The sequence below is a fragment of the Mytilus trossulus genome, chromosome 9 (assembly GCF_036588685.1).
Source record: "Mytilus trossulus isolate FHL-02 chromosome 9, PNRI_Mtr1.1.1.hap1, whole genome shotgun sequence".
NCBI lineage: Eukaryota > Metazoa > Mollusca > Bivalvia > Mytilida > Mytilidae > Mytilus > Mytilus trossulus.
In genome coordinates this window covers 59,411,519-59,430,290 of record NC_086381.1, presented here as the reverse complement: position 1 = coordinate 59,430,290, position 18,772 = coordinate 59,411,519, and the positions used below count along the sequence as shown (strand labels likewise).

Here is an 18,772-nt window from a genome sequence, read left to right as displayed (position 1 = left end):
GAGAGACAGTCAAACTCATAAATCGAAAATAAACTGACAACGCCATTGATAAAAATGGAAAAAAAAACAACAGACAAACAATAGTACACATGACACAACATAGAAAACTAAAGAATACACAACACAAACCCCACCAAAAACTCGGAGTTATTTCAGGTGCTCCGGAAAGGTAAGCAGATCCTGCTCCACAGGTGGCACAACATGTACAATATATCTGATAGTTTTGATCAATGTATTGTTAATCTGGCTAATCTGTAGAGGTTATACAGCTTGTCATATGGTATACGAACTTGTATATCGTTGAAGATAGTATGTGATCAATTGCGTATATTTGTAGATCTTTATTCATTCGACGACCCTCATCTAGCCTCTTTCTGGTATGCACATTGTGTAACGGTGACAACTTTAATAGAAATGTCCCTGCTTCTTTCCATAGTATGAATGCATTTTGAAATCATGTGATTAGAATTAGCCAATGGAATAACTTTGATAAATCAAGTCAAACTCTGGTAAGTGATCAGTGGAACGTTTTAGATTTGTATACTTGGATAGGAATTGAATTAATGTTAAAAAAGTGTTCGTCAATGATTGTTGTTTAAAGATGATTTGGAATATTCATGTGTGTTCTGATAGTCTTTGTCATTTGGAAATATATAGTTTGTCAAATACCAAAGTCATTACGGATTTAAAATTCCGTAATGAAATGATATCAAATAAGCAAGCATGTAAGTAAATTAAATTGAAATTAAAATGCATGACATCCACAGAAATTATAAATATTATATTTCAGGCACAGAAGCATTAGGACATTTATTCATAGCATGTGTTGTTCCCAATTATACAAATATGGCTTTTGGCTGTTAAATATAAATGAATAAAAATATGTATCTGTGTTTTAATCATTTTGTATTAGACAAAGACTCTATTGGATTTCATGAAGAACTCTCAAAGAAATCACATTCGTAACAAGCAAATGTATATTTTGTATGCATTCTTCTTTGACTTTAGGCTTTTGCAGTTATCGACCCTGTTCAATCGGAAATACTATTTGAAAGATGGAGGAATAGCACTGGTATTGCTGGTACTCATGTGTCCATATGCATCCTGAAATATAATGGAATAGGAAATAACTATAAAGAATATAATAATTATGTTAAAATCCGTTTAAAATCCTCAATCGGAATAAATGGTTTTAGAGAGTTTCAAAGACTGTGTATGTGAGATCGTCCTAATTCGTATTTGTATTTTGTTTTGCAAGAATTACGGTTATGCGTCATTGACATTCATTCGAATCGAGTCTGTGGTTAACTGATATGGCATGACATTCTTCTATACATATAAGATAACTATACATCATCTCGAAATATGTAGGCATTCCATCAACACTTGTAGAGATTCTTTATTAAAAAAAGAATAATACAAATACGAGACTAGTGTAAAAAAAAACTCATTACTGGTACGCTATGGAACAATAAACTAAAGTAAATTGTAATGACGTTTAGAAAACACAAAAAGGCGTTAAACATCGGATAAATGTTAGATATTTATTTAGTGTATAGTATAATAAAATGATGTGTATTAGTTTGAAAAAAAATAACAAAAGTACCGAACTCCAATGAAAATTCAAATCGGAAAGCCCCTTAATAACAAAGGCAAAATCAAAAGCTCAATTACACCAAACGATTGGAAAACAACTGTCATATTCTTGACTTGGTACAGGCATTTCCTTATGTAGAAAATAAGGAATTAGACCTGATCGTATAGCTAGCTTAGCCTCTCACTTGTATGCCACTTATTCGATCGATATCATGACTTCTGTTGTACTTTTCAGCACTTAAATATGTTTGACCCTGATATGAATATAAATTATTTCTCTTAAAATCTAGCGGTCATAAAGTTTAATCAAATAAACTGTAGTTTGTGTTGTCATATGCTTTATTCCTAAGTAGTTTAAATATGCTAAAGATTTATGAGAATTGTTTTAAGTATACATATATCTGTAAAATAAAATTTGCAGTTATGATCATGGTAATATAATTACTTTTAATATCATTTGAAATTAAGGATGGTGTCTTTCTAATGTTTAAAATTTAGCTCTGATTCTAAATTTCCTGGTTTTGTAAAAAATAAATGAATTAACAAATCATTTGAATTAAACTTAATGTCATGTAGTGCAATGTATTGTTCGTGAGAATATTTGTAAATCTATATACACAATAATACGTTTGCCGTTTACTGTTAGTTAGACTATTTGTAATTCTTTATACAAAGTACACTCTTATCTTAGTGCATTCGGTCTATTTCGATACCATTTTACAAAACGTTCATGACAGACAAATATCAAAATTTCTTTTCCAATAATTCTTGGTATGAAATACAAAATTTTGAAAAAAACTATTCAGGTAAATTTCTCTACTCATTTATCATGTTTATATTACGTTGCTAGTATACTTTGGCCTTTATAATTACAAACACCTTGAGATAATATCACTAAAACAGGTTATATATCTTCTTTTCAATTTAAAAGTCTACACAAAAATGTAGGTAGAAGATATTTGATCTAACAGTGTTTCGAAAATCAATACAATTGCAAACATTTTATCCACTAAATTACATATGGAATTTAAATGTCAAAAGGTGTCATTACATTTTAGAATGTAGTTTTCAATAGAACAATGAATCATTCCTGCCTTTCGTTCAGCAGAGAGTAGTATATTATGTTCAAACGTGTCATTATGTATATGATTGTCATTTTCCAGTTCAATTTTAGTTCTCCCATTTCATCGGATAACAGAATATTAAATACCATACCGCAAACATGTACCGATTCGTTTAACAAAAAAAAAATTTAGTTTTCATTTCGAAAAAAAAGTATACACATGTGCATTTCTGTTTCGTTTCAAATAAATATTCTATATATTTAAGTTTCACTACAAGAATAAAAGAGATAAATTCACACACACAAACAAACATAAGAATAATACGAGCATAACATTATGAGGACTTTTTTTAAATTTTAACTTATCATGAATATATACATTTTATTTAGTTGAACTACGTTTTATCAAACGACATTCGTTAACTTCTTTCTTCCTATTATTGCACTACTACATTGGCCACTTTAATGGGAAATATATGTTGACAATGAAGTGTGTCCTTTCGTTATTTAGCAACACATCCCCTTTGACACTTCAACATTAACATATAATTTGTCACACCTCTTAAAAATAAATACAGATATTATCGTTTCGGAACATCAATCCATTTAAATGCATTTAACGACTGGTTAACCAGTCAATTTACAATAAAAACATTTAAAATTGAAAACTGATACTACGGGTATCATTTCTTAAACGGATTATTTAAAGGTACTAGTGCAATATGAAATGACTGCATTATTGTAAAATGTACAAAATGTACTGCGTTACCTTTTTACAAGGCTTGGGGGGGGAGGGGGGCACTTCAAACTTTTTTTGGTAGGGGTGAGCAGCTGAGACATCAAGTACCCCACCCTTTTCATATATCTTGTTAATCAAAAATATATACCTTGCCATATATTATTTAACAAAAAACAGACCTATAGAAATATTTCAATATTTTCCCCGCTCATCATCACGTTCTTGTTAAGAAGCAAAAGAGTCACAATAATATCACCTTTTTTCCACTAAATTTGTCACATCTTAAACACTTTTCTCTTATTGTCCATTTTACATCTTTCATTATGAAGACATTTCAATTTCAAGATACAATACATATAAGAGACGTTTGGTCAGATCATAGATGGTATTGCATCTATGGTCAGATAAATGCTATATCACCCCAGAGTGTAACACCTTCACTGATTTTAACATGTTTAAATATTAATTAAAAACTGATAAAAAGTTTCATTGCCATTCCCTCATGAAGGACGCTGTCACAATGGAATTTCTTTGATATAGTTGTTATCATGTTTTATGTATACAAACACTTGAATGTTTATTAGGTGCACATGTCAAAAAAGTTGGATTTATTGCATCTATCACTGGCATCGGTGGAAATACCACATCAGAATAAATAGAGTTTAATTGGTTTGACAAATAACTGATGCATTTACGACTGTGGTTTAACGGCATCAAGAATAAATACGGACATCTGATTAGTTTCAGATACTTATGATATAATCAACCAAGTGATAATATCAACCTATTGATATATTTAATCTGAATTTCTCACCCTTTTCATATATCATAGAGCATGAAAAAGTGACCTATTCCAGCGGCTCATCCCTACCACTAATTATTAGCAAGTGCCCCCCCCCCCCCCCCCGAGTTACAAGGACAAGGATATACATATAAATCGTGTAATTGGTAATTGATAAATACGTGTATGAACAATAATATCTACAGTATATTCTTATCTGTATAGGTTGGCAAGGTTTGTTTATAAATCAAATTTAAAAAATTGCAGAAAGTAAGAACAAGTTAGAGTGATATTATGGATATATTCCTTTGATAATAATAATTTTGTTAATCCATCTGTAAGCGAGTTTAATGTCTCTTTATTTGATAAGGGTGTCTAAGTAATATTGGTTTGAGTTTAAATTGAGACATAATAATATACCGATATAAATAGATAATTTCAGGCCAAACTAGTTTCCTTTTACTTCAAAAATATCATTTGTGAGAGTTATTTGATGCCTAAGAGGCTTTTCAATTAAGAAAAATGATTCCAACATGTTTCTAAAGGTCAACTAAATAAATTTTCTAGTTACGCCCGTGGGTAACAATATGACGTTACGGTGTCCTTAATTAAAGTTATGCTGTTAGTTGCGCAACTCGATAAAACTATGTGAACTGCATTTCGTCATATGACAATGGTCATGTATTTCAGGCGAAAGTGTAGTTAATATAATATTACTCCTCGTGTGTCATATTTGTCAGTGCTCTGTTTATTTTAGTTATTTCGGTATATTCACTGTCTGTTTGTGGTTGATATTAATTTAAAGTAACAATATCTGTAAATGATTAAGATTATAATCAGTCATAAGAAATAAGGGATGTTTGCTAACATAAAAAAAATGTATATCCTTAGAAATTGAAATTTGGGATAATATTATGTTACGTAGTATGTAAATGACTCAAAATTAAACATATTACGTCATTATGAATTTGTTCTAACATAAAATTGTTTCTACCTTGAAATGGAATATTATGCACATGGCGACGAAAACAATGGAAGGAAATGAGCTTTGTCACATTGTATCTAAGAACTTTGTTTTCATACTCAAACTAAATTCAGACGTTTATTTCTAGTGTTTACAATTATCGAATATAATACTTGGTAAAATTCAGAATGCTCTGTTGTCAGGTAGCACCTGTCAAATTACGCTTGTAATATAGGACAACGTTCTTATGAAGTTTGTTAAAATTGCAATTTTATAAAAAAAAAAAATCCCAATTCCCTATTGCCCAACACACTCGGAATATGCTGTATAACATTTCGTCATATGAAAATCCCATTTGTTTAATGCCAAAGTATAGTTACTAAAATACTTTTTTTTTACATTGCTTTTTTTAATCATTTTTCAGTTAATCGTATAGATTATAATTGTATATGCACTTTATTTGTAATAAAAAAGACGTTCTCAAAAAAATACAAAGGTCAATTTGACTGCAAACAGTGTTAGCTGGTATATTTACGTCAGTTTAACCTTCAACAATAAACAAGTTCTAGCTTTTTTGGGTACGAAACGACCTTTGTCACATTGTATCTAAGAACTTTGTTTTCATACTAAGACTGAATTCAGACGTTTGTTTCTAGTGTTCACAATTATCGAATATATTACTTGGTAAAATTCAGAATGCTATGTTGGTAGGTTGCACGTTTGTAAGATAGACAATATTCTTATGAAGTTTGCTATAATTGCATTCTTTTTTTTAAATCTATTTTTTGTACTCCATGAGGTACTTCGTTTTTTTTCGTCTGAAATATATGTGTTATACTCTTTGTGTATAATATAGTTTGTAAGTATAAAGCTCCCTTCTTATCATAGTAAATAAAATATTACAAAGTAAAATACCATGTTTATCATGTAACTAGGAAGTAATACACTTGTAAATATTTTGATGTCGTTATGCGCAGTGTTTAAAACAAAATTCTAATCATACACTTTGAAAAGATTTTAAAATAACAAAGAATGTGTTTCTGTTTAATAGACATGTCTCAACCATTTGATACTGTATTATTTATAAACATATCTATAGAGATATTTAATCGGTATCTCTGTCTGCATTTAATGGTTTTTTATTTGATCAACTATATTATACGTTGTGCGAAACAATATATCCTTAAAACTATGTTACGTAATTTACACTGTATTGTAGAATTCTTATTGATTTCCAATAACTGTTTCTGCTTCAAGTTATATCCTGCAGAAACATAGCATTTCACGACTTTAGTTTAATTTATGCAAATTAATCATACACATGCGCAAACTTTACTATCAATAGACGATTTTAAACATGTAAAATCCAAGCTTAAACTGTAAGTAAAATCGTGCAGCTTGTAGTATTAGATCAATGTTATGACTCAGCAAGTAATATTTATTGATTGTTATGGTAATTTGTATTGAAGAATTCTTCGTTATGATTAAATGCAATATGATTAATTGTATCTGTTGGTTATATGATGTTTTAGTTACTTATTTTTGATAATTGAACATTTTATGTTGCATAATTCGCTCGGTTACCTGAATCCTATAAACTTAAATAACAATGAAACCGGTTTTTTTTAAATAAAAAATATGATAGATCACGTCTCTCAATATCAATGAAATCTATTATAAGTTATACAAAAAGAATATCATGAGTCTAAAACTGGACGACTAGGTACATCTATATAAAAAGAAAACCTGGAAAAAAGTAAAAACACAAAAATACCGAACTCCGAGGAAAATTCAAAAAGGAAAATCAAAAATCAAAAGGCAAAATCAAAAGTCCAAACACATCAAACGAATGGGTAACAACTGTCATATTCCTGACTTGGTACAGGCATTTTCTAATGTAGAAAATGGTGGATTGAACCTGGTTTTATAGCTAGCTAAACCTCTCACTTATATGACAGTCGCATCAAATTCCATTAAATTGTCAACGATGCAAAAATAGGGGTACAACAGTCAATATTGTGTTATCATCTTAATATCTCTACATAAACAACAAATGTAACAAAGAAGCACAACAAGGCATACATTAATTTAACATTCTCATTTTGCTTTTCTTATACGGCTGAATTTATCTATGTAAAGTCTACCCATAATGATAGAAGGTTTCATTACTGGTTTAAAAATGCGCGTATGAAAATTGGAAGTGATTAAAGTAAACAAAAATATGTTGAAATTATCAAAACGTTATATTTATCTTATTTAAGAGACTGACAAAATTAGATTATAATATTTTTTTTTCGGAAAACAAATTTTGAAAAACGCGATATGTAAATGTAAGTAAATATACTCAATATATACAATGTTATAACAACTCAATATTGGCGTTATGTCGATAATTTTTCAGCAAGATTTCTACTGAAATTATTAAATACAGGATTGTGTCTAGTATTACAAATGGAAAGAAAAATCATCACCTGGACTCCTTGCGTTTGCTTGGTTCGTCTAGATGTTTGCATACGCAGACACATGTTGCCTAACTAAGATGGTAAACATTTGCCGTATCGAAGGTGACCACCTCGCTGTTTGAACGTTAAGATTTCTTGTAACGCTCTTTAACGGTTCCATGGATGGTATTTTGCAAGGCAAACAGGCTGTCTTTATCCAACATACCCTATTTTTGTTTAGCATTCGCTCTTAGGTCCGGTCCACTTCTTTGCAGTGCTTGTTTCTTTCGTGTATTTCAATTTGATCTTGACCTGAATATATACAGCATAGTTGGTATTATACAAAATTGTAACATCATTTAAATAATAGAATACACACAACCATAAGCATTCCATGATTTTTATTCTTACTACTTTCTACTGATAGTTAGTACAGTGATCATGCATAAAACATATGTCAACTCATAGATTCCAACAGCGTTTATAAGAGTGAAGAAATCTTTCGAAATTGCAATGTTAAGCATTGTTAAGGTTTAGATGTATAAAAAGTTTTCAAAACATTTTTTTTTTCTTATAAGAACTGTGGATGTGTTACCCTTAGAATTCCCCTTTTGAATGTGTTACCCTTAGAATTCCCCTTTTGAATGATTTCATAATTGCGAGAGTCGTCGAGAGGACCAAATACATGTAATTTTCACAATTGTCTCAATCTGGTAATATAATATTGAATACAAACTAAGAGTCAATGTATTCGTATCTTCGTTTCAATGTTTAGTAAATTGAAATGTAGTGTCATTGTAACCATTACGATGTAAGTATTAGAACTACATTTCAAAGCAATGTGTATAACTATGTCCAATGAAATTGACAATGTTATACTTCAAATTTTGGAGACGTTCGCACTAGTTTTTTAACGCATATTTGAGGGTAACATATGAAAAGGTAAATCACAAAAAATACTAAACTCCGAGAAATATTCAAAAAAGGAAAGTCCCAAATCATATAGCAAAATCAAATGCACAAACACATCAACAGAATTGGTAACAACTTTCATGTTCCTTACTTGAAACAGGCAATTTTGTATGTGGGATTGAACTGATTTTATAGCTAGCTGAACCTCTCACTTGTTTGACTGATATTTCAAATTTCATTATATTGACAACGACGGGTAAACAACACAAACAGGCAAAATAGGTGCATTGTATTGTCAAAATAGGGGTACAGTAGTCAGCATTGTGTTACCACCTTAATCACTATAAACATAAAACAAAACATGCAACAAAGAAACACAATAAAGCATACATCAACTTTAACTCCCTTATGCTTTTTTTCATTTTACAATTATATCTATTTACTTTTAAAAATCAACCCATAAAGGAATGAAAGATTTTAAAACTGGGACCGAATCCTTACCGTGACAGATACAAGATTTACATTACCTCTGACGTAGAATAGCGCGTTTGATTTCACACAAGTAGATATTCAATAAAATAACTTTGTCGTGTAATATCATTAACGAACCAATTGTCCGGCACCAGATACGCATTACGACAATACATGTCTCTTCAGTGATGCTTGTAGCCAAAATATTTGAAATCCAAAGCTTAAATAAAAGGAGATAAGCTATAAAGTATGAAAGGAAACAATGTGCATAGTGCATAAAATCAAAGCAGTTAGTGCAGTGCGAATGATTATATACTGGGCTATACATCTTTAAGTACAACACTACATTTTTAATATTTTTTCAGGATGACAACCAGGTATAATCCAGTGTGATAGCATCTAATAAATGGGTTCGGTCATCTGTTGTTGCTGCTGTAATGACTTCATTGAAGATGATGTAAGTTGTATGAATAAATGGAACAGTAGGATACATGTCAATAAGATAAAATAAAAAAAACAGTGTTTAAACAACAAAAAATGTCTACTAAAGCACAAAGTTGTAGATTTGTTGGAGCCAAACATTTGGAAAGATTTTTCCAAAAATGGCTAAAGTGATCTATTCCATGGGTACACATGCGTCAAATAACGTTCATAACATATGTCAAGCGATAAAGGTATTTTATGCACATTAATATATGTTGTGAACACACTAGTTATATTATAATGATTACCCTAAGCAATTAACTGTCATAGAAAAAAAAAACAAGGCAACCTTTAAATATAACATGATTAGTCAATATCCTAGTTTTACATGGCCGATGATTAGTCAAAATAGTAAAGATACACAGAATTGTATCAGTAATACATATATTCTCAATAATATCTCTTATGCAGACGATACGACGGATAGGATCCTCACAAACGCAGACAACTTAAGTTGACATGTGATAGAAAACAACAACTGATCGAATACCCTCTTTTGAACAAACTATATGTCTTCAACAACGACAACAAATTCCATTAGCTAGGATGTTTCAGTCCAATAGAAGAGGTCAAGATGACCTTATTTTTTAATATATCATTCACGTCTGATGTTGTGGAGTCTGGATACTAGTAAATGAACATAAGAAAAAGGTACAATGTAAACAAAAAATTAAGTACAAAGTCATAAACGATATATATTTGCTTTAAATGCACAAAGAACCCGATTTGAGATTTTTACAAGGTATGTCAAAGGCAATTAAACAAGAAATACATTTGTAGACATATTTTAATCTTAAACAATAATATATTTGTTTTTCTGTTTCTAGGATTTGCGTCAAACAGACAAAAATATATTAGATTTAGATAAACTAGTTAAAAAGCGAGCATGGGCTCTGTATCAAGAACATACACGAAGATGCTTGCCCCGAAAAAAAGATAAACTTGATCTGGTGTTGGATTGGTCTCGGGTTAAATTTATTCCTGACGAACCTAACTTCGAGGATTTCAACGTTGGTGGAAAAGATGCAGATGCAGTTCATGTTATTTTCAAAACTGTCTTTGAAAACAAAAGCAAAGTCGAGCAACAACATACACTGAGAGCAGAAAGACAAACTTCGTCGTCTTGTAAAAGTTGTTTAACAAAAGGATACACAATGGGTTTCGATGTTGGATTATCTCTTTCAGCACCAGGCGATATTGCAAATGCTGCCGTTGGATATTCGAAAGGATTTTCGCTCGAAAATGCAATTGAAAACTCTGAGGAAAAATCGCTTACATGGGTTGCTGAAGGTTGTTTGAGAGTTCCAGCAACATCCACTATTACAGCATCGATGCAAATAAAAGAACGACAAAGTGAATTTTCGTTTGTAACATGGGTAGCAGTTAAAGGAATCGTCAAAGGAATATTTTACAACCAAAAGCAACAAAGCATGTATACATGCACATTGAATATGAGAACAATTATTTTTGAAGAAATTCCAAAAGAAATGAGAAAGAAAGAAAATGGAATATACTTTATCAAAATTGAGGGCAGGTGTAAATTTAAATACGGAATCGAACAAGAAATTAAAATCAGCTAACACAACTTCGTAATATGTCCTCTACCCTGACAAATTAAAAGTCACAGTGTGTTCTTCAATTTGATGTTTTCTCTACAACATTTGTGTTTGTTGCTCTTCTTGTTTATCTATCTCCTGATAATGCATGTGTAGCAGAAAGCACCATGTAAGGAGCAAATAATGAAAAATGATTCTTTGTTATTCTGATATTCTGTAAATTGTTTGTTGTTATTTCCAATCTCGACAGCAACATACTAGAACTCCTTTGTACTGAAACTTATGCTACTAATTGGCGTTTAAAGAATATATAAAAACGCTAAGATGATTGGCTTCACATAACGCGAAAGACTTAAACAACCTATAAAATGCCTTGACATTACTTACAGAAAAATAAATCAATTGTGAAAAATAACACGTTCATGTATGCAGAATCAAAGGAAATTTGATAAACGACTACAAACGACAACCACTACATTACAAGCTCCTGACTTCGAATAAACATATGTTTGCAGTCGTCAAACCCTCCATCAAGCTTGAGTGGTGTTATTACCATACACTATAAGATCAAACATTAAAAATCAGTTGAAAGGCCTTAACCCATAAGAATGATAAGATGATACAATACACAAAAACAAATACCAAAACACATAAGATACAATTAGTGTCCCAGCTACAGAAAATTAGTTTCAATAAGTTTACAAATAAAATGTTTTCATGACCTGCATATTACTAGATTTATTTCACATGACAGGGCGGGGTTTAAGAAGTTTGCTTATTAAAACCCAGTCCATCTATAGACAGGATGTTTGTGATAAACTCATCAATGAAGTCGAGTTATTCGTCCCCATATCATACACTCACTTCTTTTGTATATCTTATTGGTGACACTGGTAGGTGATATTAAAATTCAATAAGTATAATAACTGCACTTATCTTTATCACACGAATCTTTTAACATAAGTTCCGCACGATCAGATGAAATAACATATACTCAAATAGCACATATTTGGTGACAACAATAGTTGAAGCAAGATATAGTTCATCTATAATACTGAATCTTGAGTTTACATAAGTATTGTTCTAGAACCTTCAACATTTATTGATAACGTCATGCACATGTCATGTGTATAAAAAGCTTCTGAGCTATTTGCAACCTTATTAGTTATACACATTTACGTCTAATAAAAAGACAATGTGTTTATATAATATATGTATAGTAGATTGTAAAGTATTTCATGTGGCATCAATTTATATAACTCCCTGTATACATAATATGTATGACCAAATTATTTCTGATGGAGGGCACGCCCAAGTAGACTACTGTTATACGAATGAAAAAGACGGTGAAGGTTCTCTCGACAATTAGTGCAGTACATTTTTTTTATTTCAAGGGAAGTTTACACATGAGCCAAATCACAGAAAACTCAATCTTTTCATGATATATACCATACATGACCAAAACCCAAACAACATTCGTATGTGTATAAAGAAGTGGTGTCCATCTTAAAACAATTATTAGGAAAATGTTTGAAATTGGAGTGACACCTTGTATATTCCCTAAAGTACAAAGAAATCCATGAAACTAGCGCTAAATCATGCATATTCAAAATTATATTTTATAAAAGAAATTGTATAACTGAATTTTAAAAGTTTTATAGAACATGCGGACATATTGGGAAAGACACTTTACAAGCGCATTGTATCAGAAAGAACGTTATGCTCATACAAAAATAGCATCGCATCAACGACAGGCAATACCTTTATAATACCATCTAGAAGTTCAATACATTAAACATATGACAGTACCGCAAAAAAGACCGTCTAGAATGTGGTGCAAGTATATTCTATGAAACACCAGAGAAACGAATATTGCATGGTCACTAGAATGTTTCAATGGGAAATATGTAACGCTTAGTCCATACTTATAAGTTAACATGGATGTGAGAGCTCCATCGTAACCAAAATTGTCTGTTTATATTGAACCTTGACATTGTTTTGTCTTAATGAAAGGCGTAAGACATGAAATGGAAATTCATACTAACAAGTCGAAATAAAAAATGACAATGTCATTCCAAAAAACAAAACTGACCAAACGACAAGCAGCAGTGAATACAGAGCACAACATAGCAAATCGTAAACAATAACTATGATTATAATCAGAATTAAGCAAGAATAACGATAACAAATTTGGAAAATAAAGTTAAAAATGTGTAGGAGAGTTCGATTGTCCATGAGGTATGAAAGTTCAAATGAAGATGAATGTAAAATATTATATACGGCCTTCAACTATGAAAAAAACAGACCGTAAATCCATCTATCAAAGGATCTTACATAAAAAATATGAAACTTTTCAATTGAGAAAACTAACGGCCTGATCTATGACAAAACAGTTTACATAACAAATATGACAGATATGAACTGCATGCTCCTGACTTGGGAATAACATACCAAAAATACCAAATATATTTGGAGGCGCCAAACCCTTCACCTAACCTTTGATAGTACAACAAAACTCAAACTATAGAAATCAGTTGAAAAAAGCTTAACTCGTGGTATGGATACAAAATATCAAAACTTTTAATAAAAGCAAAAACTAAACGTAGTAGGGTATTCATGATGAAGATGAAATATTTCAGTCAATTTAATTTTGGTCAGGAACTGGGACGTCAGTTACTGCTAGTAGTCCTTTGTTTATGTATGTATGAGTGTCACTTTGTTGTGATTCCAACGTGGGCGAGTGCAAATTCGACAAAGTAGTATACCCATTCTGACATCGGACTGGGATTTCTTTTAATTTTACTGTGCGCATTGTTGTGTGTGTTTTTTTTCTTTTCTACACTCAGTCTGGCTAGTGGTATGAGGGACGCGTTTAGATCTGAAGCAAAATGTTTTACCCCGACGCTTTTTGCGCCTGTCCAAATTCAGGAGCCTCTGGCCTTTAGTTTATTAGTTTTGCATGATTTTTTTAATTTTAGTTTCTTTTGAATATTTCGGAGTTAATATGACGTCCATTATCACTGAACAATTATACATTATTGTTTAGGGACCAGCTGAAGCACGCCTCTAGTTAAGTTTACATTTTTCCATGATCATTCACAGCTTCCGAAACGCTAATTTCTAACTTTTTCAGCTGGACCAAATCACTAGGTTTTTTATAAATTCATGACCACATTTTTTATAGTGTAATTTCATCCCCCTTCTTCCTATTTTTTGTCTAGCTATTAGGAAATAAATTTCGAAAGGGAATAAAAACAATTGATAAGTAACACACTGTCCACACTATGGACTGCATACGTCGGACAACGGATAAAAGGACAATAACTGTGTTCCCGGATCTAATATCAAATTGTATTTCACATGTTTCAGTGCCATTACTATATTCCGAACAACTCGGTTTATCATGTTATGTAACCAAAAAAACATAATGATAAAGAAAATAAACACAAGTAGTACGAGTAATAATGGGAATTTAATAATACAACACTGTTATAAATCTTTTCTCTCAAATCTCGCTGTTTTCAATATGTTGATAATAAAATAAAGTGAAAACTCATTTATTGATTAGGTGCTTAACGTCCAGTGACAAATATGCGATGCATATTCAGCTTCTGTACAATTGGTCGCTTGCTGAAGTTATTCTCTATAGAGCAACAGCAGATCCTCCTTTCCCTCTTTCCAGACGGTTGATATTATACCGGGGAATTTCAAATATTGAACCACAATTAAAATTGCATGTACTTGTACACATTTCTTATAGGTTATCATAACTTATTTGAAGGTTACCAAACGCCTAGAAATGTTAATCTCATATATGTTATGATGGTATGACACTAAACCCCTAACGGGAAGGATCTTGCCTGATATTCATACGATGAAATCATAATCTTTCAACCAGTTTAATTGAGGTCTGGAGCTAGTATGTCAGTTAACTGCTAGAAGTCTGTTGTTATTTATGTATAATTGTCATTTTGTTTAGTTTCTTTGGTTACATCTTCTGACATTAGACTCGGACTTCTCTTGAATTTAATTTTAAATGTACGTATTGTTATGCGTTTACTTTTCTACTCTGGCTAGAGGTATAGGGGGAGGGTTGAGATCTCATAAACATGATTAACCCCGCCGCATTTTTGCGCATGTCCCAAGTCAGGAGCCTCTGGTCTTTGTTAGTCTTGTATTATTTTAATATTAGTTTCTTGTGTACAATTTGGAAATTAGTATGGCGTTCATTATCACTGAACTAGTATATATTTGTTCAGGTGGCCAGCTGAAGGACGCCTCCGGGTGCGGGAATGTCTCGTTACATTGAAGACCTGTTGATAACCTTCTGCTGTTGTTTTTTCTATGGTCGGGTTGTTGTCTCTTTGATACATTCCAAATTTCCATTCTCAATTTTATGATGCATTATTTTTCAGGACAAAATCATGCTGTCTCGTCGGTTTATCGGATACAATATTTTCGGATAGTATTTGTAAATTTAGTCAACTACTAAGCTTAACCTACATATTTGAAAAAAGATTGTCCTATTTATTCTTAACCACCAGTATCAAATATTATAAATGTATACAAAACGATAACATACATTTACCAACGAAAACGGGTTAACCATTCTGCTGTGTAATTCTATAAATCCGTGACTTAATTTTAACTGAAAATCACAAATTGTCAGTCTGCAGGAATATAACACCAATCCCAGACACTTGTTTGTTTTCCTTTTTTCCGTATCAATTAGTCTTGTTCTTCACAGTGAATTTATTGATCAAAATGGGGACCTCGAAAAAAATAATGGGCATAGTATGCATTTGCTCATTATTCATATGACCTAAAAAGTATTTCGTAAGGTTCAACAAAATATAAGAACACAAGAGTAGGCATTTCAAACGACTGACACAAATTCCGTTATATGTTGGATACTTATTGTAAACCAAAGTATTTACAAGATTATATTCAAATTGAGACTCATCTTCAACAAGCCTAAAATTATGTTTGCTACTGGACATTTACAAACAAAACTCATCAATCAATTTGTGAATCTACTGATGTCATTTCAAATCATTTTATATGGTTGCTTTCGTACATTTTTCAGTATCATTCTCCTTATGATTTTTTCTTTAATGAAAAATCGGATGAAATCAGTTATGCCTGATCATTTATCGTGCTTATGTTAAATATATATCGTTGTATATATATAAGTAGACGCTATATATGGTCGTAAATGAATTTAAATCTGTCAACATACTAGGTTTTTAACAAATCAGTTAGATTTTTATAAAGTAAGTGCGATTTATAAGACTTCAGTGTTTATGCAATTTGTGTGAGTAAATGGAATACTACCAATTCCTTGCATGTCGTAAATGGCAAAATTCAATATTGGAGTTCTCTTTTGACTGAATATTGATTAATCGCAAAGTCATATAGGGTTCACTGTATTTCAAAATGAATGGTTAATAAGAGCAATAAAAATCATGCATCATGCATATTTAATCGAGAACTCAGTCTGTTAATATACATGTGTATTGAGTTATCTGAGACATACAGATCGTACTACAGGTCAATGGAGACTTATAGCTTTTTACTGAAAAAAGTAATAGATTGTAACTTTTCATGATTTTCCTGTCGTAGTCTTCGGTATCTAGCAAATGGTTCAAAAACAAAATGAAATAACCATGTTAAATTCGGGACTCATGTTTATGTACCTCCATGTGTATTTCCCGCCTCTCTATAACGTCTATAGAGCGTGACATTCTTGCAGCAAATGTAATATATATAAAGACTATGTCCATCATTTGTCGTAGTCTCCACTCTTATCAAACAAATACAAATTCAAAATAAAAATTAACTGTGCAAAACAAAACTGATCGATACGGAAAAGAGTCTGAGTCTTGGTGTTATGCTCCCGCAGATTTAAACTTTGAGATATTACGTTGAAATAAAGTCAATGATTCATTGTATAACATTTACGAATTGAATGCTTCTTTTTGTAAATTTATTGGGGTGTTAAAGCGTTGACCAAAGTACATTTTGTATGAAGCGAGGAAGCGCTTCATTCTAAAAATGTACGCACGGTCAACGCTTTTACAACCCTATAAAATTACAAAAAGAAGCATTCAATACTTATAATAGACATGTGCACTTTATTGTGGGACCTCGTGTCATCATGAATGATAAATGTTATGTCTGATGCAATTGCGTACGGAATAACATGTGATGTGCAGTAAGACAATCAGAGTAACGTATTATAATGAAACATACATCTTATGTAATTATAGCAGAATGGTATATCCGTCTTCGTTGGTATGTTATTGTTTTGTAAACACTTGTAATATTTGCTGCTGGACGTCAAGAATAAATAGGACGATCTTCCGTATATCATCTTTCGAATTTTCAGGTTGTTTTTTTATTCAATTACAAGTACTATATTTGTCTCTAATCAACCTACGAGAAAGCATGATATTGTCCTGAAAATCAAGGCATTGACATTACTAGGCGTTGAATAACTTTCAAAACAATTATTAAGAATGTATAAAATGTAAATGTAGTATGCGGAACATGAAGTTTACTTATGCAATTGTATAACTTGTTGAAGCGTTGACACTGCAGTTTGATGGTAGAAAAAAGGTACGAGACCTGTTATCGTAAATGAAACATCAATCCAACGACACGACTTAAAAAAAATCAAATCACATTTCGAGGTCAACGCAGAATCCAATACGATGTCAATCTGTAAATCGCCCCGAGTTGAGACATAATACGAACAAAATCTATAATAAAGCATGAAGGATCTACATTGTACCATCTACTTTTAAATTATATTTTTTATTCATTTTTTTTTCTTTAAAAGAAACACAACAAACAAAAAAAGAGATGATAAAACAAACGACACTCACTGACGTGAGTCATTTATACACACCGACACTTAAACGTTGGATACCTCAAGGTTACGTGACAACTAGTTATTTACAGAGCAAACTATCCATCCAAATTCATATGAATTGAATGTAGGCTGCATGTCCTTCAACACTGAGAAAAGCAGTATATTTGGCTATAAAAGGCTCCAACATGAAAAAAATCAAAAGAAAATACCCCGAAATCTCAATTTACTCGAGGGATAAATGATAAAAAAAAATAAAAAAATACGAACATACATGTGATTGAATCGGTACATATATTTATTTTTTTGGTAAATTTGTAGATTGAGCTTTTACTTAATGCAAAAGACTTTGGAGAATTTCGATAATGTTTACTGTTACAGTTTTATGAGACAACATATTTAAAAATAATTGTTTATTCAATAATTTATTGCAATTTAAGAATAAGAGATGGGTTTAGTATATACTTAATTATCACCATAAAGACACTGCAATGAGAGTGTATGGATATTTCCTTAAAGATACTCTTTATCAGATATAAGTATAAAACAATGAATATTCAACGTGTCTTACCTTTACTTTCTGATGTTGAAATTGTTCCTGTCTAATTATTTCCTTTTGCATTGTAATCTTTTTCGGTTATATACAGAAGAGTCATTCTTGAAGAAAAAAAAGCAAGAACTAATAAAACTAGCAAAACAAATTCTGCTTCCTGGATATGTAAAGAGATCAATTTTCAAGCTGGCACATTTATGTGGACATTTGTCGTAGACGTGTTACCAGAAGCAATCATTTAGGAAATGAGAAAATGTTTAAACCTATGATGAAATTTTACATTTGGCGATTTTTCATTGGCTATCTATTTTAGATCAAAATTATCGGAAGTTGTTCATTGGG

At 31.3% G+C, this 18,772-nt stretch overlaps 1 protein-coding gene and 1 long non-coding RNA gene across 3 annotated transcripts; one reads left to right on the top strand and one right to left on the bottom strand.

Annotated features, from left to right (window-relative positions):
* Window positions 1-535: 535 nt before the first annotated feature.
* LOC134683178 (uncharacterized) lies at window positions 536-11,083 on the top strand. Of its 2 annotated transcripts, none has more exons than XM_063542296.1 (3): window positions 536-725; window positions 9,333-9,424; window positions 10,278-11,083. In XM_063542296.1, exons 2-3 carry the CDS (start codon window positions 9,374-9,376, stop codon window positions 11,028-11,030), a joined length of 804 nt encoding a protein of 267 aa, XP_063398366.1. In that variant the 5' UTR covers window positions 536-725; window positions 9,333-9,373; the 3' UTR covers window positions 11,031-11,083. The 2 variants fall into 2 exon arrangements, with proteins under 2 accessions (XP_063398366.1, XP_063398365.1); XM_063542295.1 differs by lacking the exon at window positions 536-725 and adding an exon at window positions 6,464-6,522.
* Window positions 837-18,650, bottom strand: LOC134683179 (uncharacterized). The gene is made up of 3 exons (XR_010100973.1): window positions 18,449-18,650; window positions 7,615-7,896; window positions 837-1,104 (listed from the first exon to the last, which is right to left on the bottom strand). It is a non-coding gene; the product is annotated as an uncharacterized LOC134683179 (long non-coding RNA).
* Between the last annotated feature and the right edge of the window lie 122 nt (window positions 18,651-18,772).

What these genes read in the sequence shown, in the direction of transcription:
- LOC134683178 (XM_063542296.1), top strand. Translation starts at nt 9,374, where the DNA reads ATGGGTTCGGTCATCTGTTGTTGCTGCTGTAATGACTTCATTGAAGAT. An exon ending in ATGACTTCATTGAAGATGAT is followed by an intron (nt 9,425 to 10,277) that starts GTAAGTTGTATG and finishes TTCTGTTTCTAG; the next exon opens with GATTTGCGTCAAACAGACAA.